The sequence below is a fragment of the Lygodium microphyllum genome, chromosome 1 (assembly GCF_053477565.2).
Source record: "Lygodium microphyllum isolate KBCC chromosome 1, Lygodium_microphyllum_v1.1.10, whole genome shotgun sequence".
Taxonomy (NCBI): domain Eukaryota; kingdom Viridiplantae; phylum Streptophyta; class Polypodiopsida; order Schizaeales; family Lygodiaceae; genus Lygodium; species Lygodium microphyllum.
In genome coordinates this window covers 110,824,415-110,849,579 of record NC_141135.1, presented here as the reverse complement: position 1 = coordinate 110,849,579, position 25,165 = coordinate 110,824,415, and the positions used below count along the sequence as shown (strand labels likewise).

Below are 25,165 nucleotides of genomic sequence, written 5' to 3'. Positions count from 1 at the left end.
AAGAAGATGCAGATCCAAGGGTGACAAAAGAGTACCAATGCCGATGAAGCCTGTCAATGTAGACTATTGATTAAAAAGCTCCTCACAATCTTGGGAAGCCCCCTCTAAAACAATAGGGTCTAGGAAGTCCACAAACACATCACCGATATCATCTCCTTCTAAAAGAATGGGAGGTACAAGGGAACCACAAAAGGAGAGGGTGGGGGATGGGATGGAACATGTGGGATAGATGGTACAAAAGCGAGAATGGCTATAGCAATAGACAATTGTCTTGGAGGACCCTGCATAAGAGAAGGGGAATGGATCCTGTATAGCTCATTCTCCTACCAACTTGTCGCTAAAACAGCTCCTGAAGAAGAATCCTCAATAAAGACAATCTACCCAATGAAGATAACCCCACTATCAAGTCTAGTAAGGCCATCAGCTAAGAGGAGTGGAGAGCCCTAGTTTGGCACATGTAGGACTTCTTAAATGGAGCTTGATGAACTAGCTAGCAATGATGGCAAAGTACCAACACCACTAAGAGGTGCCGAACAAATGTCACCAACACTAGCAAGACCCTCAAACGGACGAAGATCCTGTAGCAAATCTCCTTGTGGAGCCATATGACTTAAAACACCGTTGTCAATAAGCCAAGGCCTTTCAAAAGACAAGGTAGCCACTAAAGAAGGCTTCTCCATCTCATGAATATTAAGGAACACAGACTCACGAGTAACAATTGGTATAGAGATAGAGGAAGGCTCAGATGATTTAGCTCCATCCTTCGCTCCTGGACAAAGGTGAGGCTACTTTCTTCCAACATTTCTCCTTGAGATGTGTCCCCTTCTCACAATGTGGGCATCTAGGCTTCTTTGAATCTAAGTCAGAGTCTAAAGAGCTCTTATGTTTCTCCTTCTTGTGCTTGGCCTTGGATTTCTCTTTCTTTTCTTTCCCCCTCTTGTACCTATTGTCAAAGCCTTCGTGGAGTTGGATCCATTGGATCCTACCTCTCTGAGACAATCGCATGCTCGAAGACAAAGGGGGCTAGCTCCTCCCATAGAGTCCCCCGAATCCTCGATATAAGAAGGCTGGTGTAGAAGACATTGTACTTCGGAGATGGCAATTGAGTCAAGAGAACCCTTGCCATATCCTCTAAAGATATCATCCTGCCAAGGGATGCAAGCTCTGTAAAGATATGCTAAAGTTTGCACAAAGAAAACATAGAATGTACGAACATGGCTGAAACACAATAAGACTTGGATAGTAACACAATAAGCGCAAAACACAAACACAAATAGAGAAGAAATAGAGCTCCTATGTGAATGAATCGATGTTGTAAATGAAGGAAAGAATGCACAAGATGCTCAAGCACAGAGCTGTCCAACAGTCAATGGCTCTCATGGGAGCAAGCTGAGGAAGGTGTTGATGTGTATCATCCACCAAAGACGGATCCCAAGTGCAATAACCACCCACCATCAGAGCAGAGACTGATGAAGAAAAGTGCTGAAAACACAAAAACGACTTGTTGAAGATGATGGCAACTGATCACCGGCAACAGTGGGAAGCTAGGCAACAACATAGACCATGTAGCAACAATCGCTAGGGGCTAGACAGATAGTGGAGAAGGGCTTGTGGGTGGCTGAAACGTGCAATACAATGATGGGCTGAATGGTAAGCAACCTATCTATTTATAGATGTAGAAGGATCCCCCCAAATTAGGGTTTTGCATGTGGGACACAAACTCTCTAGAACCGCTCCCCATTAAATGAAACTTTTAGTAATTTACATGTTTTGGGGCTCTTTTAAAGAGCTAATCCGTATGTAATGAAATTTCAGCTCAACACCCTCTCTCAAGCCCAAAATTAGAACCAAAAAGGAACTACAAGAAAAACCTCAAGCCCATTTTGTTTAACCCAAGGCATCGGACAAGAGGTGCACGGCGACTACCTAGTGGCCTACCGAGGTTAGAGAGGCGATGGTAATCTTACCAAGGGAGTCCAAGTGATCACCCCAAAGAGGCCAAGGGATCGAACAAAGGGTGCTCGCCGGCTGCCTAGTGGCCTACCAAAACCTGCAAAGACAAATGGAACCACATTAAACTTTTTCCTCTTTTTGAGGGAAGAAGATGTGGTTAGCGGCCTTTCAAGTAACTGTGCAAATCAATAGAAATCACTATCAATTAAAACTCTAATGCCCATCTAGGCTACAAAATTTCGGCTTCCAAAGACAGTCTGCTATAGCCTTGGAGTAGCAACTCCCCAGACTCTAGTCATCAAATCTGCCAAAATTTCTTATGCATAATCATCACCTCAACACAAAACTCGAGCACAAGTATGAAACAAAAAACATACCTTGCTCTCATACCCACCATCTGCAACACGTGCCCCTCATGTATGCCTCTCTCGCCAGTAGTATCACATACCATCCTTAACAAGATAAAGATGTACTTATCAAGTGTCAACCATCATGGCAAAAGTGATTTTATGCACATCACCGGATTCGTGCCCAATTGCAGATTGACGCTTTGATACCAATGAAATGTCCACCAAGGATCCAACTTATACAGGTAACAGGAGACACAATGCAAGCCAAACTCATGATAAAAGGGACTGGGCATTAAACTCGCCTCCTAGTCATAGAGCCAAATGGACTCACCCTCAAGCCTAGGAGCTACCAACACTCCAGGTCACGACCACATCCCAAGGGTTGGCATCCCATACCACCAACCCATATCATCACGATGTACACGTGTTAGCCAACGAGCTAAGAGTCCAAGAGTGGTGAGCACACAATAAATGTGCACAATAGGGCCTTGAGTCCTATAAATAGAACTCAACTGTCCTAACCCTGAAGTGTCCTTAGCGCACTCACACTAAGTCACTTCATGACCACTATGACCAATGCTACTAGCGCCCATCTAAATGTCCAAGGACATAACACCACCTCTCATAGGGAGTATGAATAAACTCCTCATCTAAGTCATCAAAGTCTTGGAACCAATGATATTTCATATCTCTCAACTTGTAAGCACACTAAATCTGTTGTGTTTGGCTATAAAAGAGCCCGAATGGAGAGAATAATCAACTAATACCTACAAAGAAACAATTGTAGATGTCTTGCCTTTCTCCAAAGCACTTATAAAATGGAAAAAAATTTGCATTTTCTAAAACAAACAGCAAGCTGAAAATTTGTGTTTTCAGCAATAGGAAGGTCTTCTCTGAAGGAAACCTCTACGTCCTCACTTAGGTGACGATACCATGTATAAGCGCACAACAAAAAAAGAGATGTTACCATGGTCTTCTCTAAAGGAAACCTCTGTGTCCTTAGGTGATGATACCATATATGAGTGCGCAACGAAAGAGAAACATGAACACCAAGAGAAAAGGAGAAGAGAGAAGATAGCAAGAATGAGGGAGAAATTTACATTGAATACATGAACACCGAGAGAAAAGGAGAAGAGAGAAGATAGCAAGAATGAGGGAGAAATTTACATTGAATCTGGAAAGAATGTTGAGTACAATGATGGATTGATCAGTCCCTACATGCAACCCAAAGGGTTAATGAGACACCACATCACGCTGGAAAACGATGACAACACCGAAGATGGTGAGAGAGACAGTGACAAGGATGAAGACAAGTGTGTGTACCTATAGAAAAGGAAGAAGAATGATCTGCCCCAAAGTGGACACCGGCTACAAATAGCCAAAATTGGACAAATGTTGCAACACAGTCTAAATCTAGCAATCGGCCAGAAATGCTAAGATGGCAAGCAATAAATGCTGCCTTTGTGGGCCCCAAACTTGGCTATCACTTGCATGTAGACAGCCTAGAGGGGCTGTCACCAACCTCCAATGGCCTCCTGACCAGCTGAGAGCAGCTCTTTGATAGTGACCAATGGCTGAGCTGATCGCCAATGGCTAGAAAATTGCACAGTGTGTATGTGTGTGTGTGTGTGTGTGTGTGTGTGTGTGTGTGTGTGAGCTTTGAATTTGCATTTAGGGAGTGTTGAAAACACAAAAATGACCCACTATAGATGCAAATGCAAATGAGGCTGATGCTAGAAATGGAAGGGTAGCGTGTTGGAAAGTAGAACACAAGAGTCTTTGGGGTTGGAACTAGTAAATGCAGCCATCTAATCGCGTGAAGATGATGGCAGCTGATCACTTGCAACAGTGGAAGGCTGGGCGATAGCTGAATACAATGTAGCAGCAAGTCACTATCTAAGTCTTCGTGTTTCAGTCGTGGCCATACTTTCTATGTTTCCTCAGTACAAACCAGAGCATATCTTCACACCCAATAGCCGAATGCTTAGCACTGTTATAAGCAAACTCAATTTGAGAAAGGTAACACTCCCAATCAGATTGTCTACAGGAGACATATAGATACCATATCCTCCATAGTTTGATTTGTTCATTGGATCTATCCATGATGCTCCGAGGACATGATACAAACAATCAAGTTTCCGATTTCTAGAAGACCGTTTGCCAAAAATGGCTGATGGACTTAGGATCTCAATACTGACTATTTCATTCGACAAATCATAAAGTCTATAAAATTGCTCAATAAAGAGACTAGCTAGCTCGTGGATTTTATGGTTGCCTTTGTCGGAATGAATCAAGCCATTTTTGTCCAAATATAAATCAAAGATCTCAAGGAGCAACCAACTAACATTACAAGAATATTACAAATATACCTCTTGTTTCAAGAATCAAGATGGATTGTCAAATTCTTGCCACAACTTAAAACTTTGCTATTACTCTTTGACGAGTCACCAAGGGTAAGATCAATGCATACTCTATGAAAACTTGGTATCCTTATTGCTATAGGAGAAGTCATGCATTAATTAATCAAACATTTGCAACCACCCATATAGGCAAGTGACGTCGTGACTGCAATAAGGGGCAAAAGCCTAAAGGCAAGGCAACCCCATCCTTAACCTCATGTGTTGTAAAAGATTGTTAGAGGTTGAGTCATCCCCTGGACAGGCTGTGTTAGGGTTTCTGCACAGTAGGGTTTGGTACATCATGATTTCTTGGCCAGGCAAAGGACATGTCAGCAGCACACAGTACAGTGCCACGTCAGCAGGGTGCCACATCAGCAGGTGGCATGTCAGCAGCTGCAGTCGGACAGTGCAGGCTACAATCGGACTGTTTTATCATTATTTTATTCAGTCGGCTGCATTTACTGCAGCCGACCTAGTGCAAGCATTCTTTATTTTCTGGCTATAAATAGCCAGTTGGTGGCACACTCAGTCATTCATTCACTTCAGATTCTGGTCTTGAGATCTCTTGGCTGAGACAGACTGTGCTCAGGCTATGGAGATTGAGATCATCAAGTCGGAGACACCTGCAGATTTTTCCTCTACTCCCGTGTATATTTCTGCACTCTTATACAACATACTACACTGCAGATTTTCTATGTTTACACTATCTCCTTTTCTCTCTCTCTCCTCTCTCTGTGTTCACTCTCTCTCAGTCTTTGTCCTACGCTTCTGCATCGCTGCACTCTAACAAAGATGAGGGAGGGAAGAACTTGAAGAAGAAGATATTTTGCCAAAAAATGTATGACTGTAAGAGCAGTATTGTTTAAATTTTTATAAAGCTACTTTGTAGTTGCTCTCTCTGCATGAAAAGTCATTGGATCAATTGTTTGAAATCAAACATATATTGGAAACAATATGGACCATTACCCACACCCTGTTGTTGCTCGAAAAACAATTCTGTAGGGTGATGCTGAATGCTGGTTGCGGGAGGCTAAAGGCTATTCTTATAACACAAACCTGCTGCATACACACAAAGTCCAAGTCTATATAGAAGGCTGCTGTAGACTTGATACAACTGTTTGAGGCTGCAATGCAGTATTGATTTTCCATATACTGCCCTAGGCTGTGTTATTGCAGAAAATACAGCTGTTTAAAGTTTTCAAGTTCACACTGCCCCCCAAAAAAAGGGCTTTGAAGGGATTCAGTCATGAAACATAGGTGTTCTAGAGAAAAGACCAACTATTTTAGGGTAGTTTTAGCTGAAAATGCATCTGATCTAAGCTCCTTAAACACATTCTCGGATGAAAAGGCTGCTGATTTCACAACAATGAGCTGCGCTAGACTGATTTGGAAACCATCCATGTGATCAAAGGAAAACGTGAGTATCCCAATGGTAGAACTCTACTCTGATTGCTCTAATCCCACTTGTATTTTAAAAATCAGTCTGAAACCCAATCTCAACTATTGTCTTTAGCTCTAATATCAAATTTCACAGCTAGGCTGCTGCCGCCTTTAACTCCATATGGTCATGGGAAAAGAGCAGAGACAAACTGAAGAAGGAATATTGAGCATCTGTTATAGTTTTATTATATTAAAATTTCCTTAAGAAGACCCGCCCAATATGAGCTTTTCTAAATTGAACTACTTTGGAAGACCCAATCCATACCACGTACCTTGAGAGAATCACCAAAGAAGGCTCCATTACCTTGAAAATCAGGAATTTCAGCTTGCATCTAAGCTATTTCATTATTTTGCATCAAGAAAACAAAGAAAGGACAATGGATGTGGTCCTCTCAAGATGCCCAAAAGTAAATTATGGCAAGAAGTAAGACAAAGACCCCATTGTTTCCTTCATAAATACTGGACACATCCTCCCAAATCAGGAAGCGACCCTACCTAATTCAGTGGGCTGTGTCAACTTATACAATGTTAAGGAAACCCCAAGCACACCCTTTGTGGGAGAATATTCTCTACTACATATAAATCTGCCAATACGTTGAAAAAACAAAGTTGGATATTAATAATATACCAAGGCACATGAAAATTCAGAATCAGCATAGCTCAGTTTTAAAATGGGAGAAACCTTTCACAAACAAAAGTGAAGGCTTCATATTAGGGCTAATGAAATATAACTGGCACTTGTGAAACACACCTGTCCAATTTGCTGCATGAACTCAGCTATCACTCGTCTAGTACCTATTCCTGTTGACCAGACAACCATACCATACGGCACTTCAATTTTCTTGCCAGAACTTTTCTCCTTCATCACAATAGCCGTCCTTTCAACTGCTAGGACTCGGCACCCTGTTTTCACTTCAATCCCATCTCTCTGAAACTTCTTTTCTGCAAAACTGCTGATTCGCTGGTCAAACCTGGCAGCCATATGAAATTTCATTTAGTACAAAAGTGAGACAGACACTGAAGTGTCAACTGAATAATATTCAACTATACAAATGTAGAAAATTGTGAATTAGTGACCAACAGCAAAAAGTCTGTGTAAATGACTCACATATTTAGAATATGATCACCGGACTGGATCACACTAATACTCACGCTAGGCATGAGATATGGATAAAGCTTGGATAAGTCCTCATGTATCAAATCATGCAGTTCAGCTGCAAACTCCACTCCTGTCGGCCCACCCCCAACAGTTACAAAATGGAGAAGCCTTTTTCTCTCATCTTCTGATACAATTGGAAGCGCAGCAAGTTCAAAACAGTTCACTATGCTTTCTCGAATTTTCTCAGCATCCTCAATTTCCTGCAAAATGTAAATCTTAAAATCCCAGAACTAAAAATATAAATATATTTAAAACCCAAGCCCTCAGCGAAGCATATAGATCCAGCTTTTGCAATCAATAGGAGCAGAATTACTACAATCTGAAAAGAAACAGCAGCATGATCCATGCAGTGACATTGGTGATAAAGTCATGTGTCAAGCACAGTAAAATACAAGGTTGTGTGACAGAAACTCCAGAAGTCTTGAATATTGGCAACAGATGCAAAGATTGATCATGTTGTTAAAGCATGCACGGACAAGAACTTATCGTATTCAATGAAGGAGCATCCAGGCATAATAAGCAAGTGAAGTCATTGCTATTGCTTGGTTGCATCCCAAATCCCACCAAATATTATTGCTAAATCTCCCATGACGTAGGTACACCTAAGCTTTCCCCAGTCTAAGCTAGCACGTCCTGTCCATAATGATCATAGTTTTGCATGCATGCCATAATGTGCCTTCATAACAGATGATATTTGTGGCTTGAAATAAGTATCTAGCATGTGAAACTACTGAAACAAGCTATTCAGAGGCCAGTTTGGTGTCAGAGTCAGAAACCTTCAAAAAATGGCAGTAATCCTCCACGCCAGGCGTGTTGAAGGTGTTAACCGTGGCTCCAACTGCCACAACAAGGTAATCGAACTGAATCTCAAAATCATTCTTCCCAACATCATTGACATTTGCCACTGGCCTACAAATCACTTTTTTGTTGGTTGGATCAATATATATGCATTCTGCTTGACAATATGTCGCTTCTTTCTTCTTCTGTCAAGTTCACAATAAGATTTACATATTAAGGCAGGTGCTGCAATTGATTCTGCCACATGACTTTGCAAAGATGTCAAATTATCTCAAAGCAAATCCCTACCTTTCTTATTATTTTGCGGATTGCTTCTGTGATACTCCTAGCTTCCACTGTCCCAGACGTTACACTAGGTAATAGTGGTGTGAAAACAAAGTAATTACGTGGTGAAACCACATACACATCATAAACAGAGGTATCCAAGGACTTTAGAAAGCTCATGCCAGCCCATCCTGTGCCAAGAACCACAACTTTTGTTTTTCTTTTCTCCTGTCTAGAAGACAGTTGAGCTGTTCCTGCAGCAGGAAGTTTCTGCTCCGAAAACTGTTGAACTGTTCCTGTGGCAGGAAGTTCATTTACCCTAGCATCTGCAGACACGATGAAAACGCCTCCAAACAGGCCGCTGTCACAGCAGAATAGAAGAAGCATTCAGGAATCAAGAGACTAAATAGTTTGCAGAAAAATGTAAGAAATCCAAAATGTGTCTGCCCTAACTCAGCATGTAGTATGCAACAGCTGAAAGCCTTCTGTGTATGAGGATAGACCATAAAAATTAGCTTATCAAACAAGTAGCAGATTATGCAGGTAGAAAATCCATGAGATTGACAAGGCTAAGAAAGCAAGAAAGTACAAACAGACCAAGTGTTGAGGTAGCTTGTGAACTGGTGATTTTCGGAAGCAAGAATGTTTATAATGAACATAAGTCAGCCAGGTGATCCCCCAAAGCTTCTATTGCAATAAAATGGTCTTGGTAATCATGCAACTGCATGCCGCATGCACTTCATCCTGAGCATGTGTTGACAAACCAGGAGCATGAGCTAGTTCACTGTGCTTCCCACAAGACCATTGTACTGCAGAATGTTCTAGTCCAATGTGCTTACCATAAGATCATTGTACTGCAGAATCCATGAAATCAGGACATTCAAGTAGACAATGCTGATTTCAATAACTTACTAAAGCGAACGCATCTTTCAGCCTTGAAAAACCTGAAATTGAAACACATGTAGGCCTATGCTTGCTTACAAAGGGTAAACCGCTCTGCCAAGATTTATCCATCTAGGGGCTAATATTCCCTGCTAGCTTGACAGACTTCCAAAATAAAGACTATCAAAGAGCCTCCATAGGAGAAACGATCTACCATTCCGATCTAAGTCTACGACTTGAAACTCTCGTGAAGTTAATCAATACGCAATGCAGAAAGTACTGCACGATCCAAAACTACAGAATTTTTAGCGTGAAGCTGGCGAACAGTCTCGCCATTTTCAATGTAGCTTGATAGACACGATTCTGCCTTCTCTAGATGTGAAGCTGACGGATAGATCCCCGTCAATATCGTTGAGTTTAACCATGAACTGACGGATCCGTGCGTTGAAATCCTCTAGAAAAGAACAAGACAGGATGTGACCGGTACCTGGCTGTGACCATTGCAAGGAAGAAAGTGCGTCCGTGGTCATGTTGTTCCCAAAAGGTACGCGTTTGTCTGCCAGCACTGCTGGTATGTACATTCTTGCAACCATAGAAGCGAAGCACGAAAGCGGACCCGGTGCGAGGGTGGAAAGACGACGACTTGACAAGCCTGGAGGCTCTTCTGGTGCAAATTTTGAATGCGGAATGCATAACTAGGCCTGGCTCCGGCAAGATTGCTTGCAAATGAACGCTGAGGGAGCAAGCATGCGGGCACAAAGAAGCTTCGTTAAATCATGAAGATGGCAAGCCTGAGAAAGGGCGAATGGGAAGAAGAGGGAGATGCATCTGTATGCGAGCGCATTTTCATCGACGCCAAAAAAAAAAGTTCGTGTGTATGTGCGTGTTACCTACTGCAGAAACACAGCAGGTGCTAACACCGAACAGGAAAATCTCTCGGCAGCGACGAGGCAAGATCCTTCGGGGAGAGACTCAAAGACGGTTTCCCGAGCTCTCAGCCTTCTACGTGGCTTCCTGCTTCATTCGATCCATTCTTTTTGACGCCTAGGCCCATGACCGGCAGCGGGTTTCCCATACAAACGTGCCTAGAGGTATGTTTTTTTAATGCGTTTGAACTTTGAAACCCCCCCCCCCCCCCCACAATTCACTTGCACCGCTCCATAGAGTCACTGTAACTTTGGATAAATGGGAACTCTAGTTAGTTAACCTAACTCTAGGTCGTTTCTCTCTCCTTTTTTTCCTTTATGTTTTTAATTTTTTCTCTTCTCTCTCTCTTTAATTTCCTATGTCTAGTATTTTCTCTCTCTTTATTCTCTCTTTAAATTTTTTCTTCTCTCTCTTGCTCTCCTTTAAATTTTATATTTCCTCCCTCTATCATTCTTTCTCTCTTTTCATATTTTCTTCTTCTTCTTCTTCTTTCTCTCTTTTCCTCTCTCCTCTCTTTTCTTTCTCTCTCCTCTATTTTTTCCTCTCTTTCTCTCTCTTAAAGTTTATATTTTTTCTCTTTATAATTCTCTCTCTCTCTCTCTCTCTCTCTCTCTCTCTCTCTCTCTCATTTTCCTCTCTCAAATTATATATATATATATATATATATATCTCTCTCAAAGTCAAAAACTATGTCAAAAAATATTTAATTTTAAAATACTATTCTCTATTCCTCCCTCTCTCTCTCTCTCTCTCTCTCTCTCTCTCTCTCTCTCTCTCCTTTCCTCTTTCTTCTTTTTTTCTTCCCCCCTCTCTCTCTCTCTCTCTCTCTCATTTCTTTTCTTTTCGCTTTCTTTGTGTCCCTTTTAAATGTTATATTTCCTCTCTCTATAATTCTCTCTCTGTGTGTGTTTATATTATCTCTTCTTCTTCTTCTCTCTCTCTCTCTCTCTCTCTCTCTCTCTCTCTCTCTCTCTCTCATATTTTATCTTCGTGGAATGGGCATCAAAGTGACAATAATCCTAAGGCTATGGATGATGCAATAGCCTTTTTGGATTTCCTATGGAAGAGATCCAACTAATATAAGTTGGTCAAGAAGTTAAAGTTGACTCCTTCATTGTAGATAACACATATTGTTGTTAAATTCACATGTAACTCATCAAATAAACCTTGCATAGCATTGTCGAGAAGGGCCAAGGATTCGTGTACGCCAACATATATTGTTGGAAAAGGCTCGTGTATACAACTTGACTTGTATACCTTACATGACATTGTCAAGAAAGTAACTTCTTATCACTCTAAACAATCACTCCATGCCGCTCATTCAACCTTTAGTCAAAACTTTATCACACTAGTCGCTTCATCATTAGTACTCATAGATGCACTTTCCCATCAAGCTTAATGGAAAAATCATTGCCTTTTATATAAAAATGAAAGCCTGGATGTTCAAGATAGTGACTTATGAGTTTCCACACATGTGCTATATCTTATAATCTAGAATGTAGATATAATCCATTTTTTTTGTGGGGAGTTTTGTGTGGGTGAAGGCATGAAAATGTGTGTATTCAAGTACAATGCTCATATTAATGAACCAATCAACAAAACATGAGGGTAACCTTTATATATATATATATATATATATATATATATAGGGTACTCCAAGCATACTAATTTGTAGAAGCTCACCCACACACCTTTGCAATTAGAAAAAAGAAAACCATGCACATAAGGTGCTAAACACATGTTGTAATATAGGAACTTATTCAAGCTTGACATTATTACTTGATTATTAAAGCATTGAATCTGAGATTGGCATTATGCCTAGGATGATGCACGTAATATTTTCCACATCTCTCATCGATTGATCTATTCAAAAGTTGAAAATTTCTCAATGACTACATTAAGTGCCATTAGTTTATGTTAGGTGTATACGAAACAAAGACAAGAGATTCAAGTGGAGTTGAACACCAAGCACACCCTCATGGTATGTTACCAAAGTTTACTTGAAAAAATTGCCTGACATAAATCCAAGCCCACTACCACATCCAAAAAAGAAACTGGATATTTAGTGCTTATGCTTTGTGTAGGAGTGTGGCACTACTACACATGGAGGACATTCTAATGCCAAGCACCTCTCTCTCTCTCTCTCTCTCTCTCTCTCTCTCTCTCTCTCTCTCTCTCTCTCTCTCTCTCTCTCTCTCTCTCTATATATATATATATATATATATATATATATATATATATATATATTAGGATATAAGCATTAGCATATTTTGCATATAACTAGTGTGCTAATTGTGATTTTTGTTTTCAATTAGTATACTTAAATGTCATTACCTCATAGGTTTGGTATCTAGCATATGAAAAAACTATTTTTTGTTAATATTTAATAAATATATTTTCTATTAATACTTTATTAATATCTCAATCATGAAAATAATACAATTATGCATCTAATATACCTTTTTGTGTGCAACTAGTACATTTTGTTGTTTTTCATGTATAGGCAATGTATTGATTTAGTAGAATTAGTTACTAGTGGGAATGTGATAGGGTTCAGACATAGGAAAACTATTTTAGCATGTTAGTAGGTTTAGGTTTCAAAAACGAGTAGATGATCTATGTTAGGTTAGTATGTTACTAGATTAAATTGATATGTTGGAAGGTTAGGTCAGATTAGTAAGTAGGATAAAAGTTAGTTATAAATTAAGACTAACGTTTTTATAGCTAGGCCATAACATCAAATTGGAAGTTAGAGTTGCACACAAAGAGATCGTTTATGGATCTTACATAATTTGATGTCAAATGCTTGCATTTTTTAGGGAGCCAATCATATGACATAGTTGACTTAGTTTCTAGTGTTTCTGTGTTCAAGTACATATGAATATTGAATGGATCTTACTTAATATATTACATCCCATGAGCCACAAAAATATCCATGTAAAGTCTGAGCTCACTCTTATGGAAGTTGTAAAATCATGTCGGCATAGTTGCGAAGGCCTACATGTTAGATAGAAGCATTATAATGGATGAAAAGAGGGCTAAAATACTAAATGGAAGAGTGGAAGCCATAACCCTATAAAATTTGTATAGAAAGTTCAAAGTCATATAACAAAGGGTTAGTGTAAGAATATATGTAGAGTTGTCATATGCATGAATCTCCACAAGCTAAATCTGCTTATCCTCAAGCATGTCCTTGATGAAGTGATAGTTCACCTCAATATGCTTTGTCTTTACATGAAACATAGGATTCTGTAGTACTCTAACTATCACTGTGCAAAATGGACTCGTCTCTTGTAGTGCCCATATCTCCCACTAGATGAGCAAGCCATATAGCTTCCTTGTATGCCTTAATGGTAGCAACATATTTAGCCTCAATGGTGGTAGACATGGCTACAATTGAGAGACCCATGAAATTGCATGTCCTATGTATGTGAAAACAAATCCTATCATAGACTTATTAGAGTCTACATTCCTTGCAAAATCTACATTGGCATGACCAAGGATAGAGGTATCCTTTCTTCTTAAGAAAATGCACACAATCCTTATGCCATTCAAATATCTCACGATACCCTTCACTTATTTCCAATGCTTCTGTTGGGGTAAAGGCACCTCCGCCGTGCCGCCCTGTGTATTACTACACTGACAGTACCCGCCACTGCACACTGCAGGTGGTAGGCGCCCGTCACGTCACTTTATTCTTTACATTCATTTTTTAGTGACTAGTAAATAAAGGAAGGCCCGGTCACACATTGTGATTGTTGGAGTTCCCATTTCTTGTCTCTCTCTTTCTTGCTCTTGCTCTCCCGCCATAGCTCGTGTGCAAGCTTCGATCCTTCTCACCTTTCAACTGGTATCAGAGCTTGGCTTCCTCTTGCTCGAGCTCGACTCGGTGCTTCTCTACCTTCGCATCGACTGCCTTCACGCATTGGATCTCCATCCCGGCAGCCATATCCGATCTCCCCGAGCTCCCGTCACTCCCCGGCTTCCCGAGCACCTTCCCGGCCTATTGAGGCACCTTCAAGGCATTGATACTGAGGTATTTGATCATTCTTTCAGGGTTTTATTTCAGTCTACAGGTTGCAAACAGCAAGGGCAGCCATGGCTTCAAACCCTTGAAGCTTATTCCCCTCATATTGTGCCTTACACCTATCAAGGCTCAAAGAGGCTTGTCATAGGCCTTTGATAGGCCCTTCTTGAGCCCCCCATTACCCCCTTTTCAGCCCATGTGGAGCAGCAGCAAGTTCAGCACTAACAGGGCAGATTACACCATTTTTTTCCAAGCTGTTAGCACTCGTCTACTTCAGCTCCACACTTGGCCATTGCTTCTTGCTATCTACCTTGATCAAGAGGGCTATAGACTTCATGTTTGATGTCATTCAAGCTTTGGGCATTGGTCTTGATCATTCGGGGCTGATTTCTTCAGATTTGGGACTGTCATAAACTGTCATAACAGGCTGAAAACAGGGCAGCACCATTGGCATTAGCATTTGTTGCTTATACTCCATTCCGGTTGTGCTACTTGATGCCCGTATGCGGTCTACATGATGCCTAGTGCCTTGGGAATGTATGCACATGATTATGCCATGATTTTGGCCTGAAATATTGGCTGATTTGGGACTGTCATTTACTATTATACAGTGCTGAAAACAGGGCAGCCACACTTGGCATTGGCATTTGATGCTTATACTCTACTCCGGTTACCTTGTTTGATGCCCGTATGCGGTCTACATGATGCCTAATGTCTTGGGAATGTATGCATTCGATCTGCCCATGATTTGGCATTGTTTTTGGGCTGGAAATTGACAGTTTTGGACTATTTAGAGCTGCTATATATGAGGGGCTGAAGCTCATTTGTCACATGTATTGCTTCTCTATCGATACCGGATGTATGCTATGGGTTATGTCATGATGTATTACACTTTGGGAATCGACTTCGAACTCATGATCGTGATTCCGGAATGCTTTTGAGCATCGCATTTGCTCTGTTGTTATTGGTTTGTCATTGGCAGTTTGGTCGACTTGACTGGCATTTGGGCCGCTTATGCCTATTGTTTGTACTTGACGGATAAGCTCTATGCATTACATGCTTTGGTCCGTGGTTGATGCCTCTTAGTTCGTCCATGCTTGACAGATATTTTGGAGCTCCGATTTGGATGTTTTGAGCACTTCCGACTCACAGGGATATTGACTTTGGCTTGCTACTGGATGTATTGACTTGACAGAGATCTTGCCATTGGGATTATGTCTTGCTTAGTGGTTGCTACATCAGTTGCTTCATGTATGTCATGCTCTTGGGAAGCGTATGACGCATCGACTTGGTCACTTGTCACTGGTACTTTGTCTTGGGTTGCTTGAGCCCTTAACTCGATTGTACGCCTTTTGTGCCAGTGGGAGCATCTTGCATGCTTACTTGACCTTGAGCAGGGATTACATGCTATTGGAGCAGTCTATGTCATTAAGCAGTTATGGATGTATTGAGACTTTGGGATTATACTCCGACAATTGGATGTTGCATTGAGTATATGTTTTGGTTCACAGGATGCTTATGAGCTGAGTCTCAATTTTGGATCCGCTTTCTTTTGAGCAGACACCTATTTGTATCAGGTTTTGGCAGTTGGTTCTATATTTTGCCTAAATTGTCTGGGGTGTGCCTCTTACTGGCAGATGCTATTTGACATCTCTCGGTGTTATGCTCATGTATTTTCACTGTCATTTGGCTTTGCTTTGTCCCCTTTATGCCAGCTTTGGACCTAGCATTGTTTAGTTGACATTAGATCCAGTTTTGGGACAGTTTGCTCTCATTATTGCAATTCTGAAATTTATTACAGCAAGCATTTATTGGTGGACTGAGCAGTATTTTTTATGCTGAAATATCCTGATTTGGTGTACCGTACCTAGTACTAAGTGGGCAGCATCTTTTGGCACACTTTTCTCGCCATTTGGAGCTCATTTCAGTGGATTTTGGGCATTTTCTGCAGTAAAACAGCCAACAGTTTTACATTGTCTGTGCATTTCCAGAATGCATTATGGCATCCTCTTCGATTGATAATGCCATATTTAACATCACAAAGTTGGATGGTGGGTCTTGGTGCAGAAATATCAAATTAAGCCACTTCAGTTGAGTGGGGAGCAGCCTGAAACTATGGACAATGACGATTGGCTTGAACTTGATGAGCTATGCAAGTCCACGATTGTATTATCTCTCACCGAATAGGTACATTATAATGTATTTGAGGAAGCGCTGAGTGCATGGGATCTATGGAATAAGATCAAGAATATTTATGATAAGAAAAGTCCAGTGAGTCAGATGTACTGGTTGAAGTAGCTTATGGATCTGCGCATGAAGGATAATGCGACTATGTCTGCTCACTTGAGCCAGTTCCATGCTATACTGAAGAACCTGACTTCGCAGGATATCACCTTTGGAGAGGAAGTAACTCCTCTTTTATTGCTTGGGACTCTGAATGAGTCATGGGATGTATTCCGCACTGCCCTATGTGCCTCTAGTGCTACTCTGAAACTGAATGATGTTGAGAGTGCTCTTCTGCAGGAAGAGGTTAATCGCAAAAACTTGGATGCCTCTCGTGTTTCACATGCTTTGACAGTTAGAGGCAGGAATGACAAGAATGATCCTGGTAATAACCGTGGCCGTGACTCGCAGAAGGGTCGGTCTAAATCTCGTGGAAAGTCGCATGGGCGCAACGCTAATGTCACTTGTCATCATTGTGGAAAAAAGGGCCATATCAGACCACAGTGTCATGAGAAGCGCAAGGATAAGGGCAAAGAGAAAGTGCAAGAGAAGTCCTCTGATCGCAGCATAGTACCTGCGAAGTCCAGCGTCAAGATTGAATAAATTAATGTCATGCAGACCGAGGATTTCGATGGTAGTGATGAGTTCATACTTGCAGCTAGTTCTTCTAATGCTTCACACTTGACTGAGACACCTAGTATGTATGCACAGTGCTGGTTATTGGATTCAGGTGGGTCCTTCCATGTGACGCCTTACCGTGAGTGGTTTCACTCTTACCGTACTGTATCTGGATCAGTCAGACTTGGAGATGACAAGGTCTCTGATATTGTGGGCTGTGGAGATATTCACTTGCAGTTTTCCACTGGCAGTTCCTTTTTGCTCAGGGATGTACGTCATGTACCTGCGCTTACGCGCAGTCTTATATCTGCAGGACAGTTGGATGACGCAGGGTTTCATGTATGTTTTGGGGATTCTGCCTGGAAGATTACCAAAGGCAGACTTGTGCTTGCTAGAGGCGCCAAGGCTGGCAGCCTCTATCCTCTTGTTATATCTGGGTCTTCTGTAGACCATGTTTTGGCAGTGGGCTCTATCCCACATGTATCACTTTGGCATGCCCGTTTGGGGCATATGTCTTTGAAGGGAATGAAAATGTTATCTGGTTTGCAGTATCTTCCGCCTTTGGACTATGCACGTTTTGACTCGTGTGATCATTGTCTTTATGGTAAGCAGAATAGGTCTATGCATAAGAAATCGGGTAGGCCATGCATGAGTGAGCCCTTGGCTTTGGTGCATTCAAATGTTTGTGGGCCCATGCCGTGTATGTCTATGGGTGGCGCAAAGTACTTTGTTACCTTCATTGATGATTTTTCTAGGAAAGTGTGGGCTTATCCCATAAAGCAAAAGTCTGATGTCTTGGCAATCTTTCAGCGTTGGCTTGCTCTTGTTGAGAACCAGACTGGGTATAGGCTGAAATGCCTTAGGACTGACAATGGGGGAGAATATGTCTCACGTGCTTTTGAGCAGTTTTGTGATGATAGGGGTATTAAGCGTCAGTTGACCGCCCCTTACACCCCCGCCCAGAATGGTTTGGCTGAGCGCATGAACAGGACTATTCAGGAGCGTGTCCGCTCTATGCTTAGCCATGCAGGTCTACCACAGAGCTTTTGGGCTGAGGCAGTTAGTACGGCAATGCATGTCATAAACCGATCGCCTTCTAGTGGATTGGATTTCCAGGTTACAGAGGAAGTTTGGGCTGGTAAGCCACCCTCTTATGCGCATCTCCATGTCTTTGGATGTGAGGCATTCTGCCATGTGCCCAAGGACAAGAGGAGTAAGTTGGATCCAAAGAGCATTAAATGCATCTTTCTTGGTTATGGTGATTCAGGAGAGATGGGCTATCGTCTATGGGATCCGCAGGTACGGAAAATAGTACGCAGCCATGATGTAGTCTTCCATGAAGACAAGATGCACAGGCAGCCTGAGAAAGTGGTTGAGATCCGCAAAGTGATCTTTTAGGAGGAGCCTAGAGCTCCTGCACAGCCAGTTGGACAGCCTACAGCTGCAGCAGATGCTCATGGTCAGGGTGTTGGACAGGCAGCTGGGCAGGCAGCAGAGCCTGCAGTGAGACGGTCTGCTAGAGACAGACATCCACCTAATAGATTTCAGCCCTCTATGCATTATATTTTGGTTACAGATGCAGGAGAGCCTTTCACTTATGATAAGGCTATGCGCAGGGGTGACAGTCACTCCTGGGAGAGGGCTATGCAGTTTGAGATCGACTCCTTGCATAAGAATGAGACTTGGGATTTGGTTGCCTTGCCTAAGGGCAAGAAGGCTTTGCCATGCAAGTGGGTGCACAAGCTGAAAAGTACCCCTGGACACCCCAAGCCGGCATACAAGGCTAGATTGGTAGCAAAGGGTTTTAAGCAGGAGCATGGTGTAGACTTTGATGAGGTCTTTTCTCCTGTGGTTAAGATGACCACCATGTGCTTGGTCTTGGCTTTGGTTGCTCAGCTTGACTTAGATCTATATCAGATGGATGTCAAGACGGCTTTCTTACATGGAGACTTGCATGATGAGATCTATATGGAGCAGCCTAAGGGCTTTGCAGAACCTGGCAGGGAGCACCTACTATGCAAGTTGAAGAAAAGTCTTTATGGCTTGAAGCAGGCACCTAGGGAATGGTATCATAAGTTTGATGCCTTTATGCAGTCACAGGGCTACAGCAGGAGTGCTATGGATCCGTGTCTTTACATGAAGAAAGCCCGTGATGGTTCATTGCTTATTTTGGTACTCTATGTGGATGATATGCTGATAACAGGGAAAGCTCATGATGAGCTAGATGCTCTTAAATCTCAGCTGAAGAAGAGCTTTGAGATGAAGGATTTGGGACAGGCCTCTCACATACTTGGTATGCACATTAAATGCGACAGGCATCAGGGACTCCTCTACTTGTCACAGAGGGAGTATATTCATAAAGTCCTTAAGCGCTTCCGCATGCAGGACGTAAAGCCTATTAGCTGTCCATTGCCTTCTTATGTAAAGGTATCATAGGCCGATTGTCCGCAGACAGATGAGCAGAGGGCCGAGATGGCCCAGATCCCTTATGCTTCAGCCGTGGGCAATTTGATGTATGCCATGATAGCCACTCGTCCAGATATTGCCTTTGCAGTTGGTGTCGTGGCACGCTATATGGCTACACCTGGTAGGAAACATTGGGATGTCGTGAAGGGTATCATGAAGTACCTGAAGGGCACAACAGATATGTGTATTTGCTATGGCAGCCAGGATACAGGGGTCGTGGGGTACACTGACTCCGATTATGCAGGACATGCAGATAGTAGGAAGTCCACTTCTGGCTATGTATTCACCTATGCTGGAGGTGCTGTCTCTTGGATGTCCAGGGTTCAGAAGTGTACAGCTTTGTCTACCAGTGAGGCCGAGTATGTTGCAGCCATTAAGGCTTGCAAGGAGGCCATATGGCTAGGCCGTCTAGTTGCTGACCTTGGGATTGATGCTATACCTACACTGCATTTGGATTCTATGAGTGCCATTCAGTTGGCTAAGAATCCGGTCTTCCATACGAAGACAAAACACATTGAGGTGAGGTATCACTTCATACGTGGTGTCGTGGAGGACAAGTCTATTGACCTTGTCAAGATCTTCACTGACGAGAATCCTGCAGATCTGCTCACGAAAAGCCTCACTACTGAGCGCTTTGCCTTTCTCAGGAGATTGATGGGCATTGGATGAGATGTTGCCTTTCCTCATCCCTTGTACCTATGTACAGTTGTACTGTCTTTTTCTTTTCTTTCTCTCTCACTGGGGCAGATACGCCTTTAAGTGGGAGGTTGTTGGGGTAAAGGCGCCTCTGCCGTGCCGCCCCATGTATTACTACACTGACAGTACCCGCCACTGCACACTGCAGGTGGCAGGCGCCCGTCACGTCACTTTATTCTTTACATTGATTTTTTAGTGACTAGTAAATAAAGGAAGGCCCGGTCACACATTGTGACTGTTGGAGTTCCCATTTCTTGTCTCTCTCTTTCTTGCTCTTGCTCTCCCGCCATAGCTCGTGTGCAAGCTTCGATCCTTCTCACCTTTCAGCTTCTTCACAAGGTTTTCCATAAATCTACTAACCACTCCTACCTACTATATAAGCAATGTCTAGACGTGTAGCTACCATAGCATACATCAAGTTACCAATTGTAGATGCATAAGGTATCTTTGTCATTTTAGCTTTTTACTCGATTGACATAGGGATGTCCTCTTGGCTCAGTTTCAAATATGGAGGCAATGGAATACTTATAGCCTCCTCCCTATCTATATTGAAATAAAAATTGTGCTCCGTCTATGATAGTTAAATAAAATTTCTTGTATTTGTCTCACTTATCTTCACGCCAATAAATTGGCATGCATTTTCTAAATCCTTCATGCAAAGAAAATATTGTAGTTTCATGCAACCTTTTCTTAAATGCACCCACATCTAATTAGATTTTATGGCAATAAGCATATCATTCATGTAAACTATCAAGATCACAAGGCTACCATTCATAGTCTTCTTCCTATAGATTTGACTCTCTCTGCATATATCTAGGACCTCATAAAAGCATCAAAAACTTATGATGCCATTCCCTTGGAGCTTGCTTTAGTCCATAGAGACTTTTATAAAAGCTCACAAATGAATTTCTCTTGCCTTGCATAACAAACCCCTCTAATGGTTGTATCTAGACATTATCATGCAAGTTCCCATGTGAGAAGACTATCCTTACATCCATTTGGATAGGCTCTGTGTCATTCATGGCAACCAAAAAAGCACTGTATGCTTTGCATTTGAGCTCAATTACATGTCTTGGAGCTTTTTTCGATTGCAATAGTGGCTTATATAATTACGGCTTGAAAGATTTTATTGGGTTTTATGCTCCTAGCTTATGCCTCATGTAACTCGAATGCTCAGATGTCATGTATATTATCTATTGAGCTTCTCTTGCTCGATTGGCATTCCGTTTTGTTACAATGGGAGTCACTTGAGCTACTTGGATATTTTGGATTTGAGTAGAGCTTTGGGTTTATGTAATTGAGCTTTTTTCATTGAGACCATGGGACTCATTGAGCTGTGTACATGCTCTCTTGATGCTGATTTGGTGCAATTACTTATTAGTAGGCTGATTTGATTCCTACTTTGAGTCGACATCTATCTCTGTTAGTGTGTTGTAAATGATGTATTCATTTTGCTTGGCTATGTAGCGAGCCTCTTTGCCCTTGCTCAGTCTCAATTGTGTATCTAGCAGTTCTCATCCATTATCTTTGAGACCTACTATATACATGACAGAGTTGCACATTGGATTCTATTAGTTGGTTACTCACACCTAGCTTTGGATTGACTCATATCATTATTTTCAACTTGTTGTAATTGCATGTTTATGCATCATCTATGAGTGCAGATGCTTTAACTTGATTGTCATTTATTAATTCTTAGTAGATAACCCTACTATTTGCTAATTTCATCTATTTAGACATTATCTTGGTCTCGATTTTGGCATGTTTTGCTATCATTTATAGCAATATATTTGTATTGGCTTGTGCTTTCATTTATTGCATTATGACTGGTGGATCAAATGATAATTCTATCTTTAACATTGACAAGTTGGATGGCACAAATTACAGCTATTAAAAGACACAAATTTGACAGGTTCTAGTGCAAAAATTATAGATTAAGCCATTGAAACATGAGGGTGTAAATGAAGGGAAGTGAGCCCTAGAGTGGAAGCACGATCGGGAGCAAGAGCTATGGTGGAAGGAGCAGGAGCAAGACAGAGAGAGACTCCAAATGTGGGAGCTCCAATTGCCACAATGTGTGACCGGCATTTCCTTTATTCAAATGTCACTGAAAGAATAAAGAATGAAGTGACAATGATGGGCACTTGCCACCTGCAGTGTGCACGTGTGGATATTGTCAGTGCAGTAATACATGAGCGACTTGATAAAGGTGACTTTACCCCCAATAACCTCCCACTTATAAAGGTGAATCTACCTTAGTGAGGAGCAAAAAAAGGAAAAAAAAAGTACAAGTGTGTATAGGTACAATAAGATGAGGAAAGACGTCATCTCATCCTACGCCCATCATCTTCCTAATGAAGACAAAATGCTTCACTGAGAGACTTTTCATCATAGGATTCTGGTCATCGAGATCTTGACAAGATCAACAGTCATGTTCTCAATGACCTCATGAATGAAGTGATACCTCACCTCAATGTGTTTCGTCTTCACATGGAAGACCAGATTCTTGGTTAATTGGATAGCACTTAGAGAGTGCAGTGTAGGGATAGCGTCTGTCATACCAAGGTCAGCAATCAAACTGCCTAACCAAATGGCCTCCTTACAAGCCTCAATGGTTGCAACATATTCAGCCTCTATAGTGCAGAGGGCCATGCATTTCTGCACCCTGGACATCCATGAAACAGCACTTCCAGCAAAAGTGAACACATAGCCAGAAGTGGACTTCCTACTGTCTGCATATCTTGCATACTCAAAGTTAGTGTACCCCATGTCTCTTGTATCCTAGCTGCCATAACAAATGCACATATCAACAACGCCCTTCATGTATCTCATGATACCTTTCATGGCATCCTAATGCCTCTTGCCAGGTGTAGCCATATAACGTGCCACAACACCATCTGCAAAAGCAATATCTGGACATGTGGCTATCATGCATATATAAGATTACCCATTGCGGATGCATAGGGAATCTTGGCCATCTTGATCTTCTGCTTCTGTTTGCGGACAGTCGGCTTGTGATACCTTCACATGAGAAGCCAATAGACAATCAATAGGCTTCACATCTTGCATACGGAAGCACTCAAGGAGTTTATGGATATACTCATTTTGTGATAGATAGAGTAGTCCTTGAGACCTGTCACGCGTAATGCGCATACCAAGTATATGAGAGGCATGTCCCCAGATCTTTTGTCTCAAAGATCTTTTTGAGTTGAGCCTTAAGAGCATCTAGCTCATCATGAGCCTTCCCTACCAAAAGCATGTCATCCACACAGTAACAAAATCTATAATGAACCATCAAGAGCTTTCTTCGTATACAAGCACAAATCCATAGCACCATGACTATAGCCCTATGACTACATAAAAAGCATTGAACTTGTGATATCATTCCCTAGGTGCCTGCTTTAGACCATAAAGACTCTTCCTTAGTTTGCACACTAGGTGTTCCTTACCAGGCTCCGCAAAACCCTTAGGCTACTCCATGTATATCTCATCATTCAAGTCCCCATGTAAGAAAGTCGTCTTGACATCCAATTGATAAAGATCCAAGTCAAGATGGGCAACCAAAGCTAGTCATCTTGATAACAGGAGAAAAGACTTCATCAAAGTCCACATCATGTTCTTAGCCACCAATCTAGCCTCGTATGCCGGCTTGGGGTGGCCAGGGGTTCTTTTCAACTTGTACACCCACTTGCAAGGTAAAGCCTTCTTCCTACTAGGAAAGGAAACCAGGTCCCACACATGATTCTTATGCAATGAATCAATCTCAAACTACATAGCCCTCTCTCGGGAGTAACAATCGCCCCTGCGCATAGCCTCACCATAGGTGTGAGGCTCTCATGCATCTGTAACCAAGACATAATCCGTGGAGGGCATATAATGGTTAAGAGGTTGTCTATCTCTAGTAGAATGTCTCAAGGCATGCTATGATGTTGCATGTCCAACATCTTGTCTAATATCCTGGCCATGAGCATAGGCTATTGCTACTGATGTAGGCTATCTAGCTGGCTGTATAGGGGCAGGGGGCTCCTCCTAAAAGATAACCATGCATATCTCAATAACTTTCTTAGGCTACCTATGCATATTGTCTTCATGGAAGACTACATCATGACAATGGATGACTTTCCACACTTGTGGATCCCAAATATGACGGTAACCCATCTCACCTACATCTCCATAGCCAATGAAAATGCATTTCATACTTTTTGGATCTAGCTTATTGTTTGGTCCTTGGGCACATGGTAGAAGGCCCCTCATCCAAAGACATGCAAATGAGCATATGAGGGAGGCTTTCCTATCCATATATTCTCTCTGCAACCTAGAAGTCAATACCACTATAAGGTGGCTTGTTAATGAGATATATAGCTACCCAATGAAGAAGATATGATGTAGGAGATGAAAAACATGAGCTACTAGTAAAAAAAGGGCCTATTCCATGCAATGTGATGCTACACCAACAGGGTGAGGGCTATGAATGGCTACTCCAACTTACTCGAGAAGGCTCAAAGAGTGCCAAGAATAATGTAATCGATAGGAAGCTCAATCGAAGTGGCTATGGCTCCCAACAAAGAGATGACTCTTGTAGGTATTCGAATGGAGGTTGAGAATGTGCTAGACCAAGCTCAAGCTCACGAAGAAGCAGGCTCTTGATACTAGTTGAAGGGAGGTGAGCCCTAAAGTGGAAGCATTAGTGGAAGCAAGAGCTATGGTGGAAGGAGCAGGAGTAAGAGAGAGAGAGAGAGAGAGAGAGAGAGAGAGAGAGAGAGAGAGAGAGAGAGAGAGAGAGAGAGAGAGAGAGAGAGAGAGAGAGAGAGAGAGAGAGAGAGAGAGAGAGACTCCAAATGTGGGAGCTCCAACAATCATAATGTTTGACCGCGGCCTTCCCTTTATTCAAATGTCACTGAAAGAATAAAGAATGAAGTGACAATGATGGATGCTTTCCGCATGTAGTGTGCAAGTGTAGGTA

General features: G+C 41.9%; 1 protein-coding gene across 4 annotated transcripts in view; it reads right to left on the bottom strand.

The window, feature by feature from the left end:
- LOC148041547 (external alternative NAD(P)H-ubiquinone oxidoreductase B1, mitochondrial-like) overlaps positions 1-10,342 on the bottom strand; it is a 52,830-nt gene extending 42,488 nt beyond the window's left edge. For 2 of the 4 annotated variants that reach the window (XM_087680673.1, XM_087680675.1), the window contains exons 1-5: positions 9,733-10,342; positions 8,388-8,724; positions 8,078-8,284; positions 7,251-7,501; positions 6,894-7,113 (exon numbers count right to left, since the gene is read on the bottom strand). In XM_087680673.1, the coding sequence (XP_087536799.1) occupies positions 6,894-7,113; positions 7,251-7,501; positions 8,078-8,284; positions 8,388-8,724; positions 9,733-9,938 (1,221 nt within the window). In that variant the 5' untranslated portion in view covers positions 9,939-10,342. The remainder of the gene's footprint in view (positions 1-6,893; positions 7,114-7,250; positions 7,502-8,077; positions 8,285-8,387; positions 8,725-9,732) is intronic. The other 2 variants (XM_087680670.1, XM_087680676.1) reach the window with 2 other exon arrangements.
- Between the last annotated feature and the right edge of the window lie 14,823 nt (positions 10,343-25,165).